This window comes from Aulonocara stuartgranti, assembly GCF_965226115.1.
Source record: "Aulonocara stuartgranti genome assembly, chromosome: 4".
Taxonomy (NCBI): domain Eukaryota; kingdom Metazoa; phylum Chordata; class Actinopteri; order Cichliformes; family Cichlidae; genus Aulonocara; species Aulonocara stuartgranti.
The window spans coordinates 25,877,797-25,897,348 of record NC_138942.1 but is presented as its reverse complement, the minus strand read 5'-3'; the positions used below and the strand labels follow the sequence as shown (position 1 = coordinate 25,897,348).

The following is a 19,552-nucleotide window of genomic DNA, read 5'->3' as shown; positions in this document are numbered from 1 at the left end:
GACAGATTTCCTCTTTACCCGTGCCACTTCTGTTCGAACCATTTCTATGTCCCGCAGCAGTTTTAGTTTTCAGCTCCATTCTCGCAGACATGTCTCCACTAAATTGGTTACATGCCTGTCTTTTATTCATCGTGGCTGCGACCTTCGCCTCTGCTGACAGTAAGTAGGACAAGTACATGAGAAGTCACTGGTGATTGTTTAAGGATCTGAAGAATCAGAATCAGAATGTCTTTATTGTCATTGTCGCAGGTACATCCAAAATAAAAGTGGTATCCGATCAGTGCATCATCCATAGAAATATAAAAATCTAAATTAAACAATAACATTTAATTAAATCACTAAATAAAATAAATAAAGTGCTAATAAGAATAGTATGAGCAAACATTCCCACACACATGCTTCAGTCAGTGCATAGATCATTTCAAGAATGGCGTGATGGACATTTTTTAGTAGCAGCATTCAGACATGTTATTGCGGTTGGGTAAAAGCTGTGTTCGACTCTATTTGTCCTTAAACTAATTGCTCTGAACTGTTGCCCTCGGGCACACAGTACAAACAGGGAGTGTCCAGGGTGTGAGGTGATACAGTGATCCTTTGGTCGGTATTAAACTTTCATTTTTGTTTGCACCCATTAATTCATCAGAACAATATAGAAGGAAAAAATCCATAAGTAAAGGAGCTGGAATCTGTGCCTCCCTTTTTGTTTATATTTTCATTGTGTTGATGTGTTCTCAGAGCTGACAGCAGCCACTGTGTACTGGGACCCCGATCACAAGCTTGTCAAGTTAAAGGAGGGGGTGATGGAGGTCGAGGGGGATGCTTACGGGTTCCTGAATGACACCCTATCCAGTACAGGCTGGAGTGTCCTTGAGATCCGAGCAGGGTATGGAGAGACTCCTGAAACGGATGAGATCACTTTCTTCCTGGCTGGCTACCTCGAAGGCTTCCTGACTGCCCAGTAAGTGCTGTCAGTTCTTATTATAATCTTATTTCTTTCACTCAAATTCTGAGTCTGGGCATTTTGTATTCATTCTTATACTTGTACTCATTCTTCCTTTTCTTCCCGAGGCAGATGATGGACCACTACACCAACATGTACCCGCAGCTGATCACCGACCCAAAGATGCTCGACCCAGTTCAGAAATTTATGGAGTGAGTCTGTTCCCTTTTCCTTTCAGAGTTACAACCCGAGCAGCAGAAATGTCACATCTACTTCACAATCTGTCATCTTCAATATCCTCTTCTGAAAAAAGTTCAACCAAACATTTAAGCACTCTCAGCGTTGGCATTCAGCCACTCTTGACCACAACAGAGGTGTGGTCAAGAGGCGGGGGAGAAATATAGGAGTGGTGGAGAACGAACTTAACCTGCGTGTCTATTGTCTTGCGTAGTTTGGGAGATGATGATGGGTCGGGTGGGCTGCTGCGGGTTCTGTGGGCCCTGGTCCGGATGGGCCTGGGCCCCCTGGCCTTGGTGGATTCCAGAGAGCGGGGATGCCTCCGTGGGCTCGGTCCACTCTGGTACAGCTGGCTGCTGGCAGAGCCCACGGACATGTCACTGCAGCCCCCTCTGGCTTCTGCTCCTGGATGTCCTTCATGCCCTGGGGGACGGGGGTATGGCTCCCCACACCCTCTAGCAGATCGTTTAATGGAGAAACCTTTTGAATACAAGTGTGCCCATCCACACAGGTCGCGGACAGGTGTACACACGGGTGTTCACAAACACAAACTACACCTTTCTTGGCAAAAGCACAGTCTTGCGTGCTCCACAATAACATTCAACATTGAGTATTTACGGTTACTTACACTTAGCCAGATTATTGCGACGGTGTCGTACTTATTATATTGCTCTCTTTTTTACTTTCTTTTTTTCTCTTTTTTTTCCTTCTCTCAACAGGTGATCCAGATGATTTTTTTAAGTGCCCTTTCTCACTGTCCCTCTTCACCTCTGTTTTTCGTTCCCTCCCTCGCTCACTCCCTCTCTTTCTTTCTCCCTTTCCTATCCCCCAGTCATGTTTGTCCCATCTGTAAAACTGAAAATAAAATAATGAATAATAATAACGAAGGTCATTAAAATGGACTAATACAGCAAGCCTGTGATGACCCACTTGGCAAAGTAAATCTGTTGGGGATCTTTCTTGGCCTTCAGACAGTAATTCTGACGGCTAAAGAACCAAATGGGATGGGCGGGAAAAAAAGACCATGTTGCAGAGTTAAGAACATTTTTGATCAGGTTTTTCTACTGATGCAGTATTACGGTGGGGTTTTGTAAAGTAGCATTTATCCATTTAGTTAAATGTCAGTCTAAATATGATTCTTGTACGTTTAGGGAGCAGGACTCATGGGTCAGACAGCAGGTGAACAAGAGCTCCGATCCTCTGTGGAAACACACCGGCTTCATCATGGCTCAGCTGGACGGATTGCAGGCAGGAGTGGCAGCGTGGGCCGAGAAGCAAGGGAAGAAGGTAGGATAGCCGTTTGGCTGGATTTTTGTCCCACAAAAACGCAACAAAACACAAGAATGTTTAAAAAAAAATGCTATCAAATAAATCTGCACTCTGAAATGCAGAAGCATCAACCAATAATTTTATATCAGGTTTCACAGGCTTAAGTCATGTTAAATATAAAAAGTAGAAGTAATAGTACTTAAGAAGATTTTCATGAATATGCTATAGAGCCAATAGTGATATTAATGGCAGTAAAAGTAATACTACATACCAGCAGTTGTGAATTCAAATAATTTATTTGTTTAAAGAATCCACTTTGATTTGCTGTAAGATGTGAATTATTTTTAATATTTTCTTTTCTCATAATTAATTATTTTGTAGCTTTTATTCCGTGTTTTGTTTTGTTTTTGATAAATGGCCGTCTCACTTCAGGAGCAGCAGCACTGTTTGTTTGCATTTGATGACCAGCTGTTTATCTGTTGTCCTTCCCAAAGCCGCTGACGCTGTTTGACGTCCAGTTCCTGAACGCGGTGGGAGACCTGCTGGATCTGATCCCAGCCCTGGTCCCCAGCTCCTATCCTTCACTCAGAGACTTCAAACTTCCAGGGATGGGTCACTGCTCTGCACTCATCAAGGTCAGAGGTCAAAACACAAGTTAATCACAGACTGTATATAAAAGATGGATATAGAGACCAAAAGTGAAACTAGCGATGCCTAAAATCAACTCACTCTTTCTTCTGGTTGCAAAAGGAAGTCTGACTTTGAAGAAGCATCTGCTCTATGAACAGTGTTGGGGAGTAAAGGAATACATGTACCGGCGTTACGTATTTAAAATACAAAATATGAGTAACTGTATTCCGTTACAGTTACTGTTTAAAAAGGTGGTATTCAGAATACAGTTACTTTGTTGAAATAAAGGGATTACACTGCGGTCTTTTCCCATTTCATATGTTAGGCTATGCCCTTTCTATTTTTGGTAATTCCACGCTGGTGGAAATAAATAAAACACACATTAAGAGGCTCTAATGCCTGTGTCTCCATCTCGCGGCCCATGTCACCTCTATTTGCATAATGACGTGATGAAATATTTTTAAAATTATTGTTCAACAAATTATTTAATATGAAGGCAAAAGGTAGAGTGTTACAGGTATAGCCCTAAAGAATGCCTTTCTCTGTCTCTCGTTAGCAAAGTTGACCCAGACAACAAAGTAAAGCTAGTTTTTGGCTACGAGCCCGACACGGAGCCCAGCGCATTAGCCAGACGTCCCTTTACTACGGTTTGGAGCCGCGGACCTGTTTTATATATGCGCAGAATAGTTTTCTATATGAGATCGCTGCAAAAATTTGCAGCCTTACCTAATGTCCACCCTACTGTTACTCATTTTATATTAAGATTTAAAAATCTAGTTGGTAATGGTATGGCGAGTATAGTCTTCAGTAATAGTAATAAATCGCACAGCAATCGTACATTCATGTAATTGTACAAAAGCTTGATAATATATTAAGTAATCCAAAGTATTCAGAATACGTTACTCTCATTGAGTAACGTAATGGAATATGTTACGAAATACATTTTGGGGCATGTATTCTGTAATCTTTAGTGGTTTCAAGTCTTGGTGAATAAACCGAAATGTTCCATTTCTGCAACATAAAACGAGCAGTTGATAAGTTCACTTTATGAAGATGTGGTGTCTCCTCTTGCTCGTCAAGTTTGAGGGGGAAAAAATATGGCAACCGATAAAATGCCAAACCCGAGGATCTAAAACACAAGTCTGCGCACAGCTTACAGTGGCCATCTTTTATATACAGTCTACGATCCTGATCAGGCTCTTATTCTTATTAGATATTTAAAAAAATACACATAACACAAAAAGCAGCTGATGTATATGAGTAGTTCCTCAAATTTACTTCACAGCAAATTAGTAATGCTTCACTGACATCAGCTGTAACCTGATTTTCATAGGTGTGCAAAATAAGAAGAACAAGAAACTACCAGTGAAGAGCAAATTTCCTGTGTAATCGAATGTGCTGGTGCATTAGTGCAGTAACGCATTATTCATCTTTATTTCATATTTAAAGAAACTAAGTTTAATTTTCAGTGACATAATTAAATCAGGGGACAGTTTTGTACACAGAGGTGCATATTCTAAAACCTGTAACTTCAAAGTGTTTTTTGCACGGCAGCTTTAACAAATGTATGTTTGTGCTAAATAACAGGCCAAATTTAAAAGTCCTATAACGTCACCTGTTCTGACTTCTTGTCTGTTTTGTTGCTTTTGTTGAAAGGAAACTATCGAATTTAAGTTAATTATCTAACTAAACCAATGTTATTATGTTGGTTAAGCTACATAACTGTTGGACATGACGCACGATTGTCTCATTACTGATTTCTGTCATCATCTTTAGATGCTGCCGGGGTACGAGAACCTCCTGTTCGCTCATTCCAGCTGGTACACGTACGCTGCTTCGATGCGGATTTACAAACACTGGGACTTTCACATCAGCGAGCCCCATACAGCCACTGGAAAACTATCCTTTAGCAGCTACCCTGGTATGTAAGAAAGCAAGAGCATCAGTGAAAAATTTTTACAATCTTTTAAAACGTGTCCTATCCAAGACAGGCAGCATTACAATCAGTAACTGCACAGACTAGTACAACACAGATGAAAATACACAGCAAAAACACACTAAAACTATAAGAATGTAAAACTGATGGACTAAAATACAAACACAACCAACATTTATGCTGAAACAAACATAAATAAAAGTAAAAGTCACTGAGTTTATTGAATAGTACTGTGCTGTTAATATTCATGCAGTACATTTGTAGTAGCTGCCTCCAGGTCAGTTAAAGACGTCTTAAATGGATTTGGTGAGATCAGCTTCTTAAGTTTTAGAGTTTTGCTGATGATTCCACTTCGTAATTCAGTCAGTGTCAGCCATCTCCAGAAGGCCAACCATTCATTCTGCTGTCTCTGTATAACAATTTTGGTTATCTCGCCCTCTTCACACATGGCACACATGCAAAAAGAACATCATTATGGAAGAAGATCATCCATAAAGCTCATGTTTGTAATGTGGCTTGTTTGTGGCTTCAGGGTTCCTGGTGTCGCTGGATGACTTCTACCTCTTGGGAAGTGGTCTGATGATGACGCAGACGACCAACGTTGTCTTCAACTCCTCCCTTTTTGACACAATCACCCCAAATAGCCTACTGGCCTGGCAGAGGGTCAGGCTGGCTCACAGTTTGGCAAAAACCGGAGAAGAATGGGCCAAAACCTTTTCCATGTATAACTCTGGTGAGCATGTCTGCCTTATGTACATGGATCTTTATACACGAAGCACAGAAACTGTGCTGTGTTTTGATAGAAAAAGCTAAATCATGCTCAGGCCTCTTTATTAAACTTTTTTCTCTTCCATAAATCCACCTGTAACTCTTGCAGGAACCTACAACAATCAGTACATGGTGTTGGACAGAAGCAAAGTGAAGCTGGGTCACAGTCTCGACGACGGTGCGCTGACTGTGGTGGAGCAGATCCCCAGCTTGGTGGAGTACTCGGACCAGACACAGACTCTGCGCAGAGGCAGCTAATCATTTTCTACATTCAATTGTATTTTGTATCGTATTTCATTTTTAGACTTTTCTGTGATTTCGTCACCACATCCATTTCTTACAGGTTATTGGCCGTCCTACAACATTCCTTTCCATCGGAAGATCTACACAATGAGTGGTTACGTAGAAATGTGGGAGCAGTACGGAGAGGACTTCTCCTATGACCTCTGTCCCAGAGCCAAGATCTTTCGCCGTGACCAGTGTGGCGTTAAGGACCTGGAGTCCTTGAAGCACATCATGAGATTCAATGGTGTGTGGCTCCATCTCGGCTTCTTAGTTTTAACTCATTCTGCTGACTCTTTGTATGTTGCTGTTTCATAAGCTAGATTTTTGGCTGCAGTACACTTCATTAGTTACATCTTGTTAGAGGCACACATTCAACAAGCTGCTGGATTCAAATCACATCTAGTGGATAAAATGACACTGGAGGCCCCTTCAGTACTTTTTTTTTTGTTTGTGTAAATTGTCACTTTCAAAAAGGCAGTTTGAGATAATCTGAGCTTTGCGACATGGTGCGTTATCCTGCTGGAAGAAGCCCTTACAAGATTGGTAGACCATGGTCAGTTTGAACTTTATTAGGTTGTCAAGTTACTGGTATTTTATTGTCTGATTAGATTTTTGCATTAACAAGTAGTTGAACAAGTCTAATTACGTGGCCTTTTTTTATTTAGCTATTCTGAAGCTCAATTCTCAAGCTTTAGCTTCAGCAAGCATGATATTTTTGGTTTGCTTGTTTTCAGACTATAAGAAGGATCCGTACTCAAAGGGTGACCCCTGCAAGTCCATCTGTTGCCGTAAAGACCTGCGAGGAGAGGATCCTTTACCAGGAGGCTGCTATGACACTAAGGTATTCCCAGAGCGCCACAATAGCCTTTTCATCAGTAGCAGTCATACAGGTTTCATGAATTCAGATGCTTTTAAGCTCTACCCAGCTTTCTTCTTGTTGGCGTCTTTTTCCCTGTGCAGGTGACAGATTTCCACTTGGCTGGGGATTTCCGTGCGGAGGCGGTGAACGGGCCGACAACACAGGACGGACTCCCACCGTTCTCTTGGGACAAATTCAGCAGCATCAGTCACCAGGGCCTGCCACAGTATTACAACTTCACTTTTGTCAAGATGCAGCCCATTCTTTTCAAACCATGAGCATCAGTGTGTGACTGTGTGCGCACGATAGGGATTCTTTCAGGGTAATGAAGGTCCACAACCATCGGTTTTATCTGTCCTTTCCATTACCATCCTGCAGATGATTTTTTTTCTACATGTTTACTATTGCATCCATGAGCAGATCTGCTTTTTTCTCCGCTGTCACTTTTTTATAGGATTTCATTCAACGCTGGTAAACACAGATTTCTGATCTATTTCTAAACACGTTTTTTTTCCCAGGGTGTCCTGTGTGCAGCCATTGGTGCCTTTGATGCTCACAGTAGCTTTATGATATAATAAAATACCAAATCACAAAATCAGCAGATGTGCCACCTTAAAGTAAAATCTTTATTTTTGATGCTTGAATGTCTTCATATATACAAACACTATTGCTGCAGGAGTAGAGGAAACAATCAGTGCAATGCCGTACTCAGGAGCTGATCATCTCTTATGATCTGATTTTTGTTTGCTGCCTTTTGATTGTGCTGTGTGAAATTAAAAACCTCTTCTTGTATTTTTGTGTTTCTTTGCATGTCTACGTTATGCCTTTATTCCATTTTTGTTTTATACTTAAACTCTCACAGTCTGGACTTTCAGCTACTCTGGTTTAGTGGATTATTCATGTGAGTTTGAAGCTTTCATAAATATTTAATGGAAAAGTAAGAAAGCAAGACAATTTGAAAACATGTCTTCATCTGTAGTTGTCATCCGAAAAAAGTGATTTTTGGTATTTGCCTGAAAACGCCTGGCTCTAATCGCCAAACAAGCGAAAATAACGCCATACCGCTTCATAACACTTCTCCCACGTTTTACTTCAAATGGACCAAAATAGTCCACTCCAACAAAGCTTAACGGGGATTTCTCAAGGGTTACTCTGCTTTCATGCAACTCAGCCAGCTGCAGCTGGCCTGCAGTTCCATGAAACCTTCCACAGGCCACACACCTCGACATAAGGCACCAGGAACCCAGTATTTTTGATGCAGCTTTGAGAGTATGTGGTTCTTTTCACCATGAACCACCTCTTTATGAATATGCTTCAGAATTAGATTAGAAATATGAAGATCTTTGACCTTAAAATCTTATAAATACATTTTTTTTAAAGAAATGTGAAGATCTTTAGCGATTATGACAGGATGCTTGGAATCTTCTGACATGACAGCTCTACTCAGATGTCCGACAGCCCGCAGCACATCATCCTCCAGAACAGGATTCACCTTATGTATGTGGCTGCTTCGTTTCAAAGTCTCTCCTCTTTGGAGGCAGGAATATCCTTTAGGGATATCTTTTCCTCTGACAGAACTTGATTATTTGCATCTCAGCATCCTCAACCTCTCCCAATGAAAGAAAGCCGTGGCAGAACTCAACCCTATGATGAGCACCTTCAGACTGAGTTGTATCAGATGGAGACTGGAAGTCTGTCTTGTTCTTCCTGCGGTGCAATAGCAAGGTCTTGAACCTCAAAATCCAACCCATCACCCTGATGAGACAAGTCCAGAATGAAGCACAATGGATTAAAAGGGTCAGAGGATGATCATCATCATGTGCTTGTGAGACGTCCATGGCAGCAGACACCTTAACTTCAGGATCTTCATGTTAAAGTTATTGCAAGTTCTGGGTTCACAGGCCAATTGTTCTCTGGCTGTGTAACAAAATGCAGGACCAGATATCCATTCAGTGTAGAAAGGTCTCTGCCTTCATGCCTCTGGAGGCAAAGTCTGCAGGGTTATGCGTTGTGTTTACATTCCTCCACTGGGAGGCACTAGAAGCCTTGAGGATCTCTGACACTTGGTTCACCACAAAAACACGGAACCTGGAAGTCTCATTATTGATATATTTCAACACTGCGGTGCTGTCTGTGCAAAATACTGAGTTTAGGAGAGGTAGTCTCAACTCCCTCCTCCACATTTTATCCTCGCAAACTGCTACCACTGCTGGCATCATTTCAATGCGTAGGATTGTGACTGGTTTTAAAGGCACACTGGACTTTCCCATTATGAAGGAACTGTGTATCTGTGAGTGACTGGTGTGCAGCAGCAGGTAAGTAACAGCGCCACACCCCTTTCCACTCGCATCTGCAAAGTGATGCAACTGAGCAGTGGCCGTCTCTCCAAAATCAGGTTTTACATTTACAATGCATCTTAAATGCAACTTAAATGCATCTGACTGTAGGCACCACCACAGTCCCAATGCTCCCTCAACAGGTCACGATCCAGGTCTATGACCTTAACTTTCTTTGCTCTTTCCTCCTCAGGTATAACTGCCAGAATGCTGCAGCTATTACTCACTTTGTTAAGTTGAAGCCACCCCTGGCACAGATGTCTCTGAGATCTGAGTAAAGATTGATGGCTTCGTCTTCAGAGCCTATTGAAGCAAGGCAGTTGTCCACATAAAAACTATACAGAATGGTGTCTATCACCTGCTGGCTGAAGTATGCTTTGTTGTCCTCTGCGCATTTCCGCAGGGCATAGTCGGCACAGCTTGGAGAGGATGTTGCCCCAAACAAATGAACACCCATCCTGTACTCTTGCATGCTCTAAAGTCATCACCAGGCCACCAGAGAAATATCAATAGGTCAGAATCTTCCTCTGGCACATGCACCTGGTGAAACATAACCTGGATGTCAGACATCAAAACAATAGGCTCTATTCTGAACCTCGTCAGTACTCCAACCAAAGCATTTGTTAAGTCAGGGCCACTCAGGAGCTGCGCATTAAGAGAGACACCCTGGAATGATGCTGCACAGCCGAAGGCGACCCGCATCTTCTCCTTGGTAGGATGGTAAACCCCATGGTGAGGGATATACCAAATCACCAACTCCAGGAGTTTTGAGTCTTCCTTTGACAGCCCATCTGCTCATCATGGCTGCTCTCAGGGAAGTCCATCTTGAACTGCTGTTTCCATAGCTTATCCAGTGTGACAGCAGAAACTCTTTTGGGAGTAACTGTTGCCAAACATCCTGGCCTTCCACAGCATTCTCGATTAAGTGGCCCATGCACTGTCCAACCAAGCACAGTCTAACGGTGAAAGGTCCATCACCGACACTCCGGATGACCTCCAAAGGTTCCAGAGCTCTGGGCATATTCATGCCAATCAAAAGCTCCACACTGGACTTCATTTCTGGCAAATGAACATGCTTCAAATGTGCAAATCATCCAGGACCTGTTGATGTGGGACGTTACCAATATCTACAGGCATTTTGTGCTGAGTGAAGAGGTCAGGTATATCACAGTATATGTCACTGTCCAATCCAGCAACTTCAAGTTCAGGTACAATGAAACTGTCCACCACTTTCTCCTGTCCCATAGTGCGCAGGAGAATCGTTGTCTTCCTCCCAGCAATATTCAGCTTGTCCATAAGACCCACTGTACAAAAGGATGCTGAACTCCCTTGGTTCAAAAAGGCAGATGTTTCAACTATTCTTTGACCTCTCTTTGATTTTACTTTAACTGGCATGATGGCAAGCTTACAATCTCATTCACCGGCCCCGTATGACCACTAATCTGGATTGTTATCTGCCTCGTTATCAGGTTTGGCTTCATTCTTCTCCTTGTGGTGGATATGGAGAATACTGGCATGTCTGAAACCACAAATTTTACATAAAAGACATTTTCTGCATTCTTTGCTGATGTGCCCAGTATACAAACAGCCAAAACAGATGCCATTCCTTTTAAGAAACGAAATCTTCTCATTATGAGGTATCTTATTAAGCAGAGCACATGACCCCAGTGTGTGTCCGCCTTTGCAGAACAAACAAGCCTTCACAGTACTGTGGCGATCTTGAGCTCCTGTTTGATTCTGTCTCTTAGCATCAGAGTTGTACCAAAGCTACTCCTTTTAGCTCTTGGATGTGGAGAACGTTTCCCTCCATTGCTGCCCTTGGCTGTTAGATGTGTTGCTGGAACATCACATAGATTTCCAAAGACGGGATCTGTAGCAATTTTAACTTGACACTCAAGGAAGGAGACAACGTCAACGAATTCAGCTCTGCGATGTTGCCTCTCCTGGATGTCACATGCTACCGTTCACCATTTGTCTTTTAACTTATATGGCAGTCTTCTAATCAAAGCAAGCATTTTGGCAGGTGTATTTAATTCAGAGAGATCATTAATCTCTTCCATTGCATTGCAGCATCCACGTAGGAACAAACAGTATGCCTGAAGAGCCTTTCCATCTTCTGATCTAATCAGTGCCCATGAGTGAACTTTGATCAAATAAGAAGATGCAATCACATGTCCATTCCCAAAGTGCTTATAAAGTATCGCCAGTCGTTGCTTCTATGATCTTTTCAAACGAGCACATAAAAGCCTGAAAATGTAAAGGATCGCCATCAAAGGTTTGAACCTCCCTTTTGGGCAGTGAAAAGAGACTTTGCTGATTGACCAACATACATTTTAATTTATTTTGTTTTTCCATAATGGACAACGGATTTTCATTGGCTACTGGATGAGCAGCTTGTTGATTAGACAAAGATGGGATTGGTCTAAAAGTGTCAGAAGGCCCCATAAGAGGGGGTGCAGGCCTTTTCCTTTTCATATTATGTTGCACTGTTTTTACTTGAAGCTCTGCATTCCCAGTGATTGCATTACCTTTTGTAAGCGTCTGTGGAACAAAAGTCTGTGCTTCCACAATAAGGATTTCAAGCCTGTTTCCTTTCGTTTTAAAATATGATTCTATTCCATTAGATTTCTACAAAGCAACGATCCGCATTGTGGAACCAGTTCTCAGCACATTCACTTTTGCAACAGTTGCAGCTATATCTGCTTCAAGCTGAAGTTGTTCTTTCTTTCTCCACAACTGCTCCTCCTGTTCTTAAAGAGAGTGTTTTTCTTTAAGTATATGTTGCTGTGCGAGCAAAGCAGCCGTTTCAGCTTCTGCCCTGAGATGTGCAGATGAAGGAGATGATACTCTTGAGCTCAACCTACTGCCTTGATTTGACACAACACGTCATCCTGAACATCATTCTGGGGATTAAGACATAATTGAGGTTCTTTTCCCAATGTGCTCTTGCACCTCCACTTCTCCTCCCAGGGAAGTTTCCAGGCCATCATCTGACTATGCTTTGTCAGATGATGGCCTGCCTGAATGTTTTTCAGTTTCAGCAAGCTATATCTTGACATCCTCCATAAACTCTTTATTGTATTTAGCAATGCTTGAGAACCATATATTTTGTTTATCTTTCTCGTTAACTGAGATTAAAGAAAACAGAGACTCATGCAATGCACTGGCATCCTTAAACAAGTGTGTTAACTCATCAAACTGTGATTTAACTTGTGAATAACTTTTATCATCTTTCATTAGCTCTTTAAGAGACATAATCACACTTTTCATTTTGTTTACATGCCTTTTCCGATCTGCTTGGGTGGTTTCAATTTTATATGCAAAAGCTTTCTCAGTGAGAACAATTAATCTTTTATCCTTTTCAGGTTTTCCAACAACAGATGCAGCTTGCGTACCACTCATTTTAAGCATTCAACATACCACTGTCGCCTTCTCTTTCTCTGTCAGACAAGTCGTTTTTGTGGGTGTAGTGGCGGCGGTGGATGGGCTCGCGTCGGCGTTAGAGTCGCCGAGCAGCTGAATAGGGGAATGATGTTGACGCGCTCGCTGTTAAAACGTCAAAATTCCAATTTAAAACTCATTTATTTGTTATCAAAAATCATTAAAATCCATGGAAAAACAGTGATCAGACATTCCAGACTTGAGCGGTCAGCAAAAGTTGTCTTCCCCCGTCACCCGCTCATTCAGAAAGATTCCCTCGGGTGGAGAACAGGTAACATAGTAATCACTACTACTATTACCGACACCACGTGACCCAAAGTTACGCCTATCCACAACACCAGGGATTGTGGGTTCGAGTCCCATCTGGGGTGGAAAGTTATTTTCTTTCTTTTCTTGTCCCCAAACTAAAAATCTCTTGTTTACCAACTATCTTAGTTGTTCCAGCAGCTTGTCTCGAAGTGTTTTCACGTGTGCGTACTGTTCCCTTTTTTCCGCTCCTGGCCGCAGCCAATCAGGAAACTCTGAGCTCGCGTGACTTGGACTTTCCCTGCGTAGAAAACGCAGATTTCCTCTTTACTTCTGCCACTTCTGCTCGAACCATTTCTATGTCCCGCAGCAGTTTTAGTTTTTAGCTCCATTCTCGCAGACATGTCTTCGCTAAATTGGTTACATGTCTGTCTTCTGTTCAGCGTGGCTGCGACCTTCGGCTCTGCTGACAGTAAGTAGGACGAGTCCATGAGAAGTCACGGGTGATTGTTTAAGGATCTGTTGGTTTCATTCTTTCAGGAATGAAGTGGTGGTTTATTTCCAGCGTCCGTGCTGCTTGTATGAATGTGCCGTACAGATGATTTTTGTACGCGTTGAGTTTTAAGTTGTTTTGGAGACTGAGTGAAGTGTTTCGTGCAGTGTGATCCCTAACCTGACATTTAACTTTCATTTTTGTTTGCATCCATTAATTCATCACAGCAAATATAGAAAAAAATCCCTAAGTAGAGGAGCTGGGATCTGTGCCTCCCTTTTTGTTTATATTTTCATTATGTTGATGTGTTCTCAGAGCTGACAGCAGCCACTGTGTACTGGGACCCTGATCACAAGCTTGTCAAGTTAAAGGAGGGGGTGATGGAGGTCGAGGGGGATGCTTACGGGTTCCTGAATAACACCCTATCCAGTACAGGCTGGAGCGTCCTGGAGATCCGAGCAGGGTATGGAAAAACTCCTGAAACGGATGAGATCACTTTCTTCCTGGCTGGCTACCTCGAAGGTTTCCTGACCGCCCAGTAAGTGCTGTCAGTTCTCATTATAACCTTATTTATTTTACTCTATAGGCTATGGCATTTTGTATTCACTCTTATACTTGTACTCATTCTTCCTCCTCCCGAGGCAGATGATGGACCACTACACCAACATGTACCCGCAGCTGATCACCGAACCAAAGATGCTCGACCCAGTTCAGAAATTTATGGAGTGAGTCTGTTCCCTTTTCCTTTCAGAGTTAAAACCCGAGCAGCAGAAATGTCACATCTACTTCACAATCTGTCATCTTTCATATCCTCTTCTGAAAAAAGTTCAACCAAACATTTAAGCACTCTCAGCGTTGGCATTCAGCCACTCTTGACCACAACAGAGCTTACAGAAGTTCACCCCTGACATTCATAATGTTGCAGAATAAAGAACAGTTTTGATCATGTTTTTCTGCTGATGCAGTATTACGGTGGGAGTTCTGTACAGTAGCAGTTATCTGTTTACTTAAATGTCAGTCTAATATGATTCTTGTATATTCAGGAAGCAGGACTCATGGGTCAGACAGCAGGTGAAAGGGAACAAGAGCTCCGATCCTCTGTGGAAACACGCCGGCTTCATCATGGCTCAGCTGGACGGATTGCAGGCAGGAGTGGCAGCGTGGGCCAAGAAGCAAGGGAAGAAGGTAGGATAACCATGTGACCAAAAACAAGAACAGTGAAAAATTACTAACAAATAAATCTGCACTCTGAGATGCAGAAGCATCAACCAACAGTTTCATATCAGGTTTCACAGCCTTAAACCATGTTAAATATAAAAAGTAGAAGTAATAGTACTTAAGAAGATTTTTATAAATATGCTATAGAGCCAATAGTGTTACATTAATGGCACTAGCAGTAATACTACATACCAGCAGTTATGAATGCAAATAATTATTTTATTTAATGGATCGACTTTTGTTTGCTGTAAGATGTGAGAGGACTTTTTATGTTTTCTTTTCTCATAATTAATTATTTTGTAGCTTTTATTCTGTATGTTTTTTGGGGTTTTTGATAAATGGCCGTCTCACATCAGGAGCAGCAGCACTGTTTGTTTGCATTTGATGACCAGCTGTTTATCTGTTGTCCTTCCCAAAGCCGCTGACGCTGTTTGACGTCCAGTTCCTGAACTCTGTGGGAGACCTGCTGGATCTGATCCCAGCCCTGGTCCCCAGCTCCTATCCTTCACTCAGAGACTTCAAACTTCCAGGGATGGGTCACTGCTCTGCACTCATCAAGGTCAGAGGTCAAAACACAAGTTAATCACAGACTGTATATAAAAGATGGATATAGAGACCAAAAGTGAAGCTAGCGATGCCTAAAATCAACTCACTCTTTCTTCTGGTTGCAAAAGGTAGTCTGACTTTGAAGAAGCATCTGATCTATGAACTCCGTAAACATCTTACTTTTCAGTTCCTCCTCTCAGCCGCTGGTTTCAAGTCTTGGTGAATACATCAAAATGTTCCGTTTCTGCAACATAAAACGAGCAGTTGATAAGTTCACTTTATGAAGATGTGGTGTCTCCTCTTTCTCATCAAGTTTGAGGGGGAAAAAAATATGGCAACCGATAAAATGCCAAACCCGAGGATCTAAAATACAAGTTTGCGCACAGCTTACAGTGGCCATCTTTTATATACAGTCTACGATCCTGATCAGGCTCTTATTCTTATTAGATATTTAAAAAAATACACATAACACAAAAAGCAGCTGATGTATATGAGTAGTTCCTCAAATTTACTTCACAGCAAATTAGTAATGCTTCACTGACATCAGCTGTAACCTGATTTTCATAGGTGTGCAAAATAAGAAGAACAAGAAACTACCAGTGAAGAGCAAATTTCCTGTGTAATCGAATGTGCTGGTGCATTAGTGCAGTAACGCATTATTCATCTTTATTTCATATTTAAAGAAACTAAGTTTAATTTTCAGTGACATAATTAAATCAGGGGACAGTTTTGTACACAGAGGTGCATATTCTAAAACCTGTAACTTCAAAGTGTTTTTTGCACGGCAGCTTTAACAAATGTATGTTTGTGCTAAATAACAGGCCAAATTTAAAAGTCCTATAACGTCACCTGTTCTGACTTCTTGTTCTGTCTGTTTGGTGGCTTTTGTTGAAAGGATATTCTTGAATTTAAGTTAATTATCTAACTAAACCAATGTTATTATGTTGGTTAAGCTACATAACTGTTGGACATGACGCACGATTGTCTCATTACTGATTTCTGTCATCATCTTTAGATGCTGCCGGGGTACGAGAACCTCCTGTTCGCTCATTCCAGCTGGTACACGTACGCTGCTACGATGCGGATTTACAAACACTGGGACTTTCACATCAGCGAGCCCCATACAGCCACTGGAAAACTATCCTTTAGCAGCTACCCTGGTATGTAAGAAAGCAAGAGCATCAGTGAAAATTTACCTCATTTATTTTGATTGAACCTTCATTTAACCAGGATAACATTACTTTAAGGTTACACAACTCTTTTAAAACGTGTCCTATCCAAGACAGGCAGCATTACAATCAGTAACTGCACAGACTAGTACAACACAGATGAAAATACACAGCAAAAACACACTAAAACTATAAGAATGTAAAACTGATGGAGTAAAATACAAACACAACCAACATTTATGCTGAAACAAACATAAATAAAAGTAAAAGTCACTGAGTTTATTGAATAGTACTGTGCTGTTAATATTCATGCAGTACATTTGTAGTAGCTGCCTCCAGGTCAGTTAAAGACGCCTTAAATGGATTTGGTGAGATCAGCTTCTTAAGTTTTAGAGTTTTGCTGATGATTCCACTTCGTAATTCAGTCAGTGTCAGCCATCTCCAGAAGGCCAACCATTCATTCTGCTGTCTCTGTATAACAATTTTGGTTATCTCGCCCTCTTCACACATGGCACACATGCAAAAAGAACATCATTATGGAAGAAGATCATCCATAAAGCTCATGTTTGTAATGTGGCTTGTTTGTGGCTTCAGGGTTCCTGGTGTCGCTGGATGACTTCTACCTCTTGGGAAGTGGTCTGATGATGACGCAGACGACCAACAATGTCTTCAACTCCTCCCTTTTTGACACAATCACCCCAAATAGCCTACTGGCCTGGCAGAGGGTCAGGCTGGCTCACAGTTTGGCAAAAACCGGAGAAGAATGGGCCAAAACCTTTTCCATGTATAACTCTGGTGAGCATGTCTGCCTTATGTACATGGATCTTTATACACGAAGCACAGAAACTGTGCTGTGTTTTGATAGAAAAAGCTAAATCATGCTCAGGCCTCTTTATTAAACTTTTTTCTCTTCCATAAATCCACCTGTAACTCTTGCAGGAACCTACAACAATCAGTACATGGTGTTGGACAGAAGCAAAGTGAAGCTGGGTCACAGTCTCGACGACGGTGCGCTGACTGTGGTGGAGCAGATCCCCAGCTTGGTGGAGTACTCGGACCAGACACAGACTCTGCGCAGAGGCAGCTAATCATTTTCTACATTCAATTGTATTTTGTATCGTATTTCATTTTTAGACTTTTCTGTGATTTCGTCACCACATCCATTTCTTACAGGTTATTGGCCGTCCTACAACATTCCTTTCCATCGGAAGATCTACACAATGAGTGGTTACGTAGAAATGTGGGAGCAGTACGGAGAGGACTTCTCCTATGACCTCTGTCCCAGAGCCAAGATCTTTCGCCGTGACCAGTGTGGCGTTAAGGACCTGGAGTCCCTGAAGCGCATCATGAGATTCAATGGTGTGTGGCTCCATCTCAGCTTCTTAGTTTTAACTCATTCTGCTGACTCTTTGTATGTTGCTGTTTCATAAGCTAGATTTTTGGCTGCAGTACACTTCATTAGTTACATCTTGTTAGAGGCACACATTCAACAAGCTGCTGGATTCAAATCACATCTAGCAGTTTGAGATGATCTGAGCTTTGCGATGTGGTCCGTTGTCCTGCTGGAAGCAGCCATTAGAAGATTGGTAGAACATGTTCATAACAGTCATAACAATACTGAAGTGGATTTGGGGATTTAAATGATGCTCAGTTTGAACTTTAGCAGGTTGTCTTCACCATGTCTATGTGCATAAATCCACTGTGTTACTGCTGTTTTACTGTCTGATTAGATATTTGCACTAACAAGTAGTTGAACAACTGTACCTAATTAAGTGGCCTTTTCCTAGCTATTCTGATAGCTATAGCTTGAGCTGATATAGTTTTATACATTTCTTTTAGGTACCTCTTCTGTTCAGACTTGTTGCACGTCTGTTTAAACCAAAGATGCACAGGTAGAGCATTTCTTCCCAACCAGGTCCACGAGTGTCCCAGGGTTTCTTCTGCAGTAGCCAGTGTGATAGCTGAACTGTGACACAGAATTAGGCTTAGTTGGATCTCTGTTTAATTTTTGAAATCTTTTCATTTCTTTTTCCAGTAGCCACCCATTTACATTCACAAGCATGATATTTTTGGTTTGCTTGTTTTCAGACTACAAGAAGGATCCGTACTCAAAGGGTGACCCCTGCAAGTCCATCTGTTGCCGTAACGACCTGCAAAGCGAGAGGCCTTCACCAGGAGGCTGCTATGACACTAAGGTATTCCCAGAGCGCCACAATAGCCTTTTCATCAGTAGCAGTCATGCAGGTTTCATGAATTCAGATGCTTTTAAGCTCTACCCAGCTTTCTTCTTGTTGGCGTCTTTTTCCCTGTGCAGGTGACAGATTTCCACTTGGCTGGGGATTTCCGTGCGGAGGCGGTGAACGGGCCGACAACACAGGACGGACTCCCGCCGTTCTTTTGGGACAAATTCAGCAGCATTAGCCACCAGGGTCTGCCACAGTATTACAACTTCACCTTTATCAAGATGCAGCCCATTCTTTTCGATCCATGAGCATCAGTGTGTGACTGTGTGCGCGCGACAGAGATTCTTTCAGGGTAATGGAGGTCCACGCCCATCTGTACAACCCAGTGAGTTTCTGGGAGGCGGGTTTTATCTGTCCTTTCAATGTCCATCCAGCAGATGATTTTTTTTTTCCCAGGGTGTCCTGTGTGCAGCCATTGGTGCCTTTGATGCTCACAGTAGCTTTATGATATAATAAAATACCAAATCACAAAATCAGCAGATGTGCCACCTTAAAGTAAAATCTTTATTTTTGATGCTTGAATGTCTTCATATATACAAACACTATTGCTGCAGGAGTAGAGGAAACAATCAGTGCAATGCCTCAGGACTCAGGAGCTGATCATCTCTTATGATCTGATTTTTGTTTGCTGCTTTTTTTATTGTGCTGTGCAAAATTAAAAACCTCTTTTTGTATTTTTGTGTTTCTTTCTTTGCATGTCTACGATATGCCTTTTATTCCATTTTTGTTTTACACTTAAATTCTCACAGTCTGGACTTTCAGCTACTCGGGTTTAGATTTTTTTTCTGGTGCAGGGTCATTTGATGTGTGAGATTTTAAAACATATGTTTGAGTGATTAAGTTTAAACTTTACTCAGATTTCAGTTAGTTTTCTTCACAATCTAAACTCAGTTCTATTAAATCTACATCAAATTAAGTGAGCTCAAGTTTAGGCTT

At 41.8% G+C, this 19,552-nt stretch overlaps 2 protein-coding genes across 2 annotated transcripts; both read left to right on the top strand.

The window, feature by feature from the left end:
* The first annotated feature begins 18 nt into the window (after positions 1–18).
* LOC309705828 (phospholipase B-like 1) lies at positions 19–7,333 on the top strand. The gene is made up of 11 exons (XM_082531837.1): positions 19–159; positions 736–958; positions 1,069–1,152; positions 2,329–2,464; positions 2,941–3,081; positions 4,853–4,997; positions 5,545–5,745; positions 5,890–6,030; positions 6,124–6,309; positions 6,800–6,906; positions 7,026–7,333. Exons 1-11 carry the CDS (start codon positions 90–92, stop codon positions 7,200–7,202), a joined length of 1,611 nt encoding a protein of 536 aa, XP_082387963.1. The 5' UTR covers positions 19–89; the 3' UTR covers positions 7,203–7,333.
* Positions 7,334–13,022: 5,689 nt separating this feature from the next.
* On the top strand, positions 13,023–19,290 carry LOC309705827 (phospholipase B-like 1). The gene is made up of 11 exons (XM_082531836.1): positions 13,023–13,419; positions 13,756–13,978; positions 14,082–14,165; positions 14,484–14,625; positions 15,077–15,217; positions 16,220–16,364; positions 16,968–17,168; positions 17,313–17,453; positions 17,547–17,732; positions 18,462–18,568; positions 18,688–19,290. Exons 1-11 carry the CDS (start codon positions 13,350–13,352, stop codon positions 18,862–18,864), a joined length of 1,617 nt encoding a protein of 538 aa, XP_082387962.1. The 5' UTR covers positions 13,023–13,349; the 3' UTR covers positions 18,865–19,290.
* The last annotated feature ends 262 nt before the right edge of the window (positions 19,291–19,552 follow it).

Bases quoted from the DNA above. Each gene is read 5' to 3' on its own strand.
- LOC309705828 (XM_082531837.1), top strand. From the start codon at position 90: ATGTCTCCACTAAATTGGTTACATGCCTGTCTTTTATTCATCGTGGCT. The intron at 1,153-2,328 runs GTGAGTCTGTTC...TTGTACGTTTAG, and splicing joins CCAGTTCAGAAATTTATGGA to GGAGCAGGACTCATGGGTCA. The intron at 6,031-6,123 runs GCAGCTAATCAT...CATTTCTTACAG, and splicing joins GACACAGACTCTGCGCAGAG to GTTATTGGCCGTCCTACAAC.
- LOC309705827 (XM_082531836.1), top strand. From the start codon at position 13,350: ATGTCTTCGCTAAATTGGTTACATGTCTGTCTTCTGTTCAGCGTGGCT. The intron at 17,169-17,312 runs GTGAGCATGTCT...TAACTCTTGCAG, and splicing joins CTTTTCCATGTATAACTCTG to GAACCTACAACAATCAGTAC. The intron at 17,733-18,461 runs GTGTGTGGCTCC...GCTTGTTTTCAG, and splicing joins GCGCATCATGAGATTCAATG to ACTACAAGAAGGATCCGTAC.